Source organism: Solanum stenotomum, chromosome 10 (assembly GCF_019186545.1).
Source record: "Solanum stenotomum isolate F172 chromosome 10, ASM1918654v1, whole genome shotgun sequence".
Classification (NCBI taxonomy): domain Eukaryota; kingdom Viridiplantae; phylum Streptophyta; class Magnoliopsida; order Solanales; family Solanaceae; genus Solanum; species Solanum stenotomum.
The window spans coordinates 39043078-39050051 of NC_064291.1; the positions used below are offsets into that span (position 1 = coordinate 39043078).

The window sequence follows — 6974 nt, forward strand, 5'->3', positions numbered from 1 at the left end:
ATAATAATAAGCTTTCTTGGAAAAGTAGATCCGAGAAAAATACTTCTGTCTGTTAATATATAATATGAACTGGCCAACAATGTTCAAGGAAGAGAGAAAAATAAGAGTAAGAACGGGAAATCTCGTCCTTCTCACTGCTAAGAATAACAAACATGAATGACTCTACTAGGTATTGGAAGTAGCATACAAAATATTTCATCTAAAACTATGAATGAACCTAAAACTCAAAGCTCCTAATGTAGCCGGAAATGGGATTAGTTAAATGACGGCCAAAATTCCCAGTTTAACGATAGCTGCGGTAGAGTGGAGTGTACATACAGCTCTCGGCATACTTAACAAGATCGCTAGGACGAGGGAGACGCGTTGCCAGACCTGAAAAAAGTGGGTGGTGTAAGTTAAAAGATTCGTCATCAGCAAGTTTGAACTTGGTGTCTAATGATTTGTTAAATCACTTTAAAATTTGGAAAACTCACCAAGTTCATATCCCTTGCCAGCTACTTCGGCCGCAATATGGGCTGATATTTTTCTGATGTTAGTGAATGGTGGGTAGATCCGTCCCTTCAAATAGTCGTCCTCAGTCACCTCAGATGCCAAAGCTTCCGCTGTTTCATGAAACAAATAATTGGAGTCAAATCAGACTCGAAGAATATATAAGTTCTTGACGACTTTGATGTCCTTACAGGCTGCTAGTAGCATATCATCATGCACACGGATTGTGCCAGACATGATAATCCCCAAACCAAATCCAGGGAACACGTAGGCGTTATTTGCCTGTAAAGCAAAAGAAGAGTAAGTATCCAATTTATTACTTAAACTAAAATGCAGTCAATTGCTATTGGAGAAGAGCAGCACCTGCCCAGACACAAAAGTCCGTCCCTCGAACTCAACAGGGTCAAATGGGCTTCCACTAGCAAAGATTGCATGACCCTGTAAGTGGAAGAAAGGGAAAGAACAAGCTCAGTAATCCTACATACAAATTTGTGGCTTGAGGTAGACATATGTTAGAAAACTTTGAGCTATGTAATTTCTCGAACAGAATTTACCTTACTCCATGTATAAGCTTCCTCAGCAGTACATTCAGCTTGTGATGTTGGATTTGACAGAGCCATAATAAGAGGTTTCTGTTCATATGTGCCAAAATTAGAAACTTTATGGTCGACTATGATTCATAGAGCTTGTGTCGCAGTATCTATGCATGCATGTTTTCATTTATGTCTGTGCATGTATGAGAGAGAGGGAAGACCCACCGGATTGAGAGAAGCCATTGCCTCAACAACTTCCTTCGTAAACGTTTTTCCAACTCCAGAAGTTCCTATTAGAACAGTTGGCTTTATTGCCTGAAAAATGGAGAATAAAGTTACATAAGGAATGTGTTTTGCCATCTTCTTTAAGTCACGTCAAGCATTAAAAAAAAAAGGGGTGCAAACTTCACACCTTCACCGCATCTATAAGTTCCTTAACAGGTTCGTGATCATGAGCCCATGGCTTTTTGAAGTGCTGAAGGGACTCCACACGAGAACTTACAATCAGTCCCTGTAATAAATTAAGAACTGTTTTAACTGGAGAAGGAGATACTGGTAATTACATAAATGTAAGTCTAGCATATAGGCAGAGATCAATATCTTGTGTGTAGCACTGAACTGGGAATTTCAGATCATGATGCTAGTACCTTAGAGTCAACCAGCCAAATCTTCTTTCGAGCCTCTTCTAACGGAACACTAGTCTGAAAGGCGAATTTGGACTGTTAGTGAAGAAGCTCCAAACAAAACAAAAGAAGTAAAAGGAGTAGATGAAAAGTAGTTAGCACCTTTCTTGTTATCTCAAGTGCTATAAGCTCAGCAATACCAGTTCCAGCCTTCAGGAAGACAAAGATAAGATGGTTAAAAATAAAATCCCTGATATTGAGATACAGTGTGCTCTAATTGATATGTTGATCTGTATTTTGATGACATTTTAAAAAGTTTCCAATGTATATGGCCGTTTGTGTAAAGGTATCCACACGGTCTAGCTAATACAGGAAGAAAAGTTCTTTCACAGATAAACATGTAGCACTAATGGCCTTGTTTCATAATGGGGAGATTGTGCCTCCTTTCATCTCAGGCCATTGCCAGTAGATTGCAAAGAAATGAAACAGAAATTCTGTGATTGGTCGAAGTTGTTATATCAATCTCCAAAGCAGCTAAAAAAATTTATAAGTCTAAATATTATGGCCAACTTAAAATGGAGAATTGTAAAGGTTGAACCTTAATTTGTGCCATTAGCAAATTAATTTTCTACTTTAAAGATTAAATACACAACTTAAAATGTGTATGAATTAACTGCACTGAATAAGTGAGTACAAGATTAAATTTACTGAGTCCTTTCGTCACCAAAAATAAAAGCAAAAGTCAATCTTATCGGACTGTTAGAAGCTGAAGTTCTTGCAGAGCAAAATGCCATAAACTAACTGCTTTAAGCAGCACAAAATGTGCCTACTATTCTAGTCAAAACTCAAAACCAACATACAAGATCAGTACATAATATGAAACTCTTGAAGAGCAATTAAACAACCCAAAACAATGTGAAGGGGCAATAGTTGACGAATCTCACCTCTCCAGCACCTAAGAATAAAAATGTGTGGTCTGCAAGCGTTCCACCAAGTAGTTTTAGAGATGCGATAAGCCCGGCCAGAACCACAGATGCTGTACCCTGCAAAACCAGTACAAAAATTATTAATCCACTCAAAGTGAAGGTAAAAGTTTCAAGTTGGCAGAAAAAATAGTATGAAAATTATTAATCCACTCAAAGTGAAGGCAAAAGTTTCAAGGTGACAGCTATTTTCGCAACTTCTACCTGGATATCATCGTTGAATACAAGATGTGTTGTCCGATACTTCGCAAGAAGCTCAAATGCATTGTGGTTTGCAAAATCTTCAAACTGAAAAAATATCAGGCAACTTTAGGACATAAATGAACTGAACTAACAAGATTCTTCAGATTGGTGCTTCATCATACTGAGCGTGCGTTAGAACAATTGCACAGGGATATTTGTAGTTAGTGATATACCTGAATGAGGACTTTCTCTCCATAGTTTTGCTTAACTGCAGACATAAACTCCTCCAGAAGTTCAGCATATTCCTTTAAGATCAAAACATGAAATGTAACTTCAGCTTCCCGAAAGGCAGATTTTGATAACTGCATTATTTTCATCTGTAGTCTGAGAACACGAAGTAAAAGAATGAAAAAGGTCACCAAACCTGCCCTGTAGCTCTTTTCTGCTTGAGTCCAATGTAGAACTCATCATCCAGTAACTTCTGATTGTTCGTGCCAACATCAATGGTTATAGGCAGACACTGAAGGTGAAAAAATAATAGTGAATTTCTGACATGAATAAGAAAATCGATATAATGTAGTCAAAAAAATCAGTCCCAATACTAATTTATTTTTATAATAAAAAGGATGTATGATGTTAGTATAATAGTTGTTAAGTGTCCCACATTGGTGGAGGGAATGGGTTGTTGTCTCCTTATATATCTTGGGGAAAACCTCATTAGTTAGCTTTTTGGGGTTGAGTTACGCTCAAGGTCCATTTTCCTAACATGGTACCAAAGCCAAACCTACCCCAATTCTTGGTTTATCCAATAGTGGGCCTCCATGCTATGTTGTCTACAGGCTCATATTGGTGGAGGCAGTTGGTTATTGTCTCATTATACGGTCTTGGAAAAGAACCTCATGAGCTAGCTTTTGTGTTTGAGTTATGTCCAAGGTTCATTTCTTAACAACAGTAATAGTTAATAAAAAAATATTATTGGTAGTGCTAGCAATAATAACATAAAACTAATATGATGAGAAATTTGAGGAAAAATTAACGTGAAAATATCACGATAAATTTGAAGTAGGCAATTGAAATTGTGTTTTGGACGTGAATTTCACTTGGATAAAGAAATGAGGTTTTGTGAGTGTAACCATTAGTTCACTTAAAACAGTCCTCAAACTAGTATTTCAAACTTCAAATTCTCTGTTTCAAGTTGAAGTTGAAATAATCAGTGCCGTACACAAAATTCCTCATGAGTGATGCCGATATTGAAGAAATGAATAAAGAAATAAGGCATGGTAACAAGATTACACTAGCAAAAAGTAGTTAAAATACGTTAATGTAACTGTCATTGATGAGAGTCCAAAACGAAAGAAAAAGAAAGCAGAAAATAAAAAGAACACTGATGTTTCGAAGCAGAAATTTACGAATCTATAATATGTTATTTTACTTCAAATAACTAAGTAGCAACTTGGCAACTAATGTTTTTTAGTTCTAGCGGATTGGTGTCCTTTATAAGATCTTTGTGCAAAAGGAAACATAAACGTATAGAAAGGCGCAAGAGAGGATCGGTTTGAGAATGATCAAATGTACAAGTAAAGAAAGGTGGAGTGGTGCTTACTACTGAAGGACGAACACCCCCAAGAGCAGTATAAAGCGAGAGCTTTCCAACCGGAATACCCATGCCCTGAAACAATTTTGGAACTTTTGGTCAATTATATTATCCACATGGTACTGTGTACAAGTAAAGTAGAGACAGTCTCTAGTTAGTTCCATCCGGTTGTTCAAATAACATACTATTAGGCAATAATCTAAAAGCCGGTCAAATTTGGCAGATTTACCTGACAGCCAAGATCACCAAGTCCTAATATCCGCTCTCCATCTGTAACAACAATGACATGGATACTCTTCTCTGGCCAGTTTTTCAATACCTCAAGAATCTTTCCCCTGAAAGTTTCAACTTTAAAGGTTACATTAGCTTTGGAGTAGAAGAGCATCTGATGTACAATAAAACCAAACAGAAAAAAGTTCCACCACATGGATGACCAGAAGGAAAGGAAATTACTTTTCCTTTAAGCTGATAAAGAGACCCTGAGGACGCCTGAAAATGCTTCCATACTTCTGGCAAGCCTCACCAACTGTTGGGGTATAAACAACTGGCAATAGTTCTTCAACATTATCGATGAGAAGCTTGTAAAATAACCTTTCATTTCTTTCCTGAGCATTGGAAAAATAAGTTATTAGCAAAATTAAAACAGCAAGGACACAGAATCACCTTAGTCTGGTGGCAGAGTTGATTCATCACGAAATAATTTAGAACAGCCAACTTGTATTTTGATGGGATAGTATTCCCTTAGATACTGATAAATTATTTTATATGTTCAATTTGTCAAAATGATAGATTAAAACATTCTCTCCAGAGGGAAGAAAAAGGATAAAAATACATATTAAAATGAAAAAGGAAAACAAGAAACTACACAAATTTTAGACCATATATGGTATAGCCATGCTACATGGAAATTCCAATTGTAACTTGTGAGATTTTGAACTGCATGGCCTACCATTGGCACCAGATAACAAGTAATGTATGTTACTTCCACACAAACATCATTTGAAGAGTAAATCCAAGACGTCACACCTATTACCGTACAAACTTACCAAAAGATCCTACCTCTAACTTCCTACTAAGTCCACCTAAGTTAATAAATAAACCAGATGTGGAATCTATAATGCTGCGGTGAGATTGAGAGGTAAACTACCTGAAGATCCATCATGGCCATGTATCTTTGCAGTGGAACTTGATACTGGCGGAGATTGTGCATCACTTTCTTCTCCTGACATTTGATGAAAAAGGTGGTTTAAACTTCTAATTATGAATGGGTATGGAAAGAAAGGAACTCAACGATTATATCAAGGATTATGAAATGACCTGAAGTTGTTGGCTTGAAACACTGGGAGGTAAAAGACCGCGCAAATAGTGAGCATCTCTCTCCGCCTCAGTGAAGGCAAGCCCTTTGTTATAATGTGGATCACGTAACAAACTATATCCACTGAAATCAATAAAGATGATTGTCAACAAGAATTCGTTAACACAAACTAAATCCACTATTTTCACAGCTAAATACACTCATTAAATTTGTAACTCCAACCATACATTACGGAAAACCGAATAAAACTCAGATGATCTAAATGAAAAAAGGGTAATAACACAATTTCCAACTACACATTAGGTCCCCCTACATTTCATCTTCTTTTTTCGTTAACAAGGGAACCCGCAATAGCTACCCTTTGGGTGCACACAGGATAAACTCCACACTAGTACAATAGCACGCAAACCACACAAAAGAAGGCAAACCCATAATCAACCCAATCCACAGAAAAATAAACCAAAAATGAACATTACCTAGCAACAGAAAAAGTCCATGGGGTAATAGTCTGATCTTCAGTAGCTCTATCTTCCCCGTACATATCCTCAACACCACCAGCAACACCACATTTATCTTTTATATCAAGCACAGACTCCCCATTTGATAATTCCTTCAACGTACTCTCCATCACTATCCCTCTTCTTCTTCTTCTTTCACCCACAAGAAACAACCCCAATGCCTTTCTCTGCCAATGAAACAAACTGAAACAACAAATCAACAACAACCCACAAAAGAAACAAATCAAATAAGTAAATTTAAAACGTTCTTGTGGTTCTACTACCAAGAAAAGAACAACCCACCTTTTATAACCCAAGAAACAAGAAAATTCAAATGCTACTGTTGAAAGAAAGATAAATTTGAAGTGTGAAAGTGAAAAATGGTACCAGTAAAATGGGTTTGTTGAATGAGAACATGGCGAGAGAAGAATTAAAGTACAGGTGTTAGCTCTGCATACAAAGAGAGAAGGAGACGGAGATTTACGCGTTACATTACAGAAACAGAGGTAGTTGGATCAGTCCAATTTTCTTGGCATGTTTTACATTCCTTTATCGCGTTATTTTTTTATAAAAAAAATTGTTCTTTCTTTGACAAGAAAATAAAATTTAAAAAAATTCAAGAAAACTACAAAATCTATCTATATTGTTAAAATGACAACGAGTATATGTATATTGTTGTGGTATCTTTTAAGGCTTCTTGTTCATAAATTATTTATTAGTCAATGATACTATAAGAGTATATATATATATTGATCCA

General features: G+C 36.4%; 1 protein-coding gene across 3 annotated transcripts; it reads right to left on the bottom strand.

Moving 5' to 3' along the window:
- Positions 1–6736, bottom strand: LOC125842511 (NADP-dependent malic enzyme-like). 3 transcript variants are annotated; one of them, XM_049521810.1, is made up of 20 exons: positions 6605–6736; positions 6197–6405; positions 5723–5843; positions 5553–5627; positions 4859–5010; positions 4635–4740; positions 4415–4480; positions 3236–3331; positions 3045–3116; positions 2833–2916; positions 2590–2688; positions 1808–1855; positions 1670–1723; positions 1435–1533; positions 1248–1337; positions 1044–1121; positions 853–927; positions 681–771; positions 474–602; positions 1–372 (listed from the first exon to the last, which is right to left on the bottom strand). In XM_049521810.1, exons 1-20 carry the CDS (start codon positions 6632–6634, stop codon positions 284–286), a joined length of 1863 nt encoding a protein of 620 aa, XP_049377767.1. In that variant the 5' UTR covers positions 6635–6736; the 3' UTR covers positions 1–283. The 3 variants fall into 3 exon arrangements, with proteins under 3 accessions (XP_049377767.1, XP_049377768.1, XP_049377769.1); XM_049521811.1 differs by having other exon boundaries at positions 6197–6421; positions 6605–6732; XM_049521812.1 differs by having other exon boundaries at positions 6521–6627.
- Between the last annotated feature and the right edge of the window lie 238 nt (positions 6737–6974).

Coding starts and splice junctions, on each gene's coding strand:
- LOC125842511 (XM_049521810.1), bottom strand. CDS start 6,634: ATGTTCTCATTCAACAAACCCATTTTACTG. Junction 4,481..4,634: donor TTGGTGATCTTGGCTGTCAG/GTAAATCTGCCA, acceptor AAATTGTTTCAG/GGCATGGGTATTCCGGTTGG. Junction 1,122..1,247: donor CAATGGCTTCTCTCAATCCG/GTGGGTCTTCCC, acceptor ACATATGAACAG/AAACCTCTTATTATGGCTCT.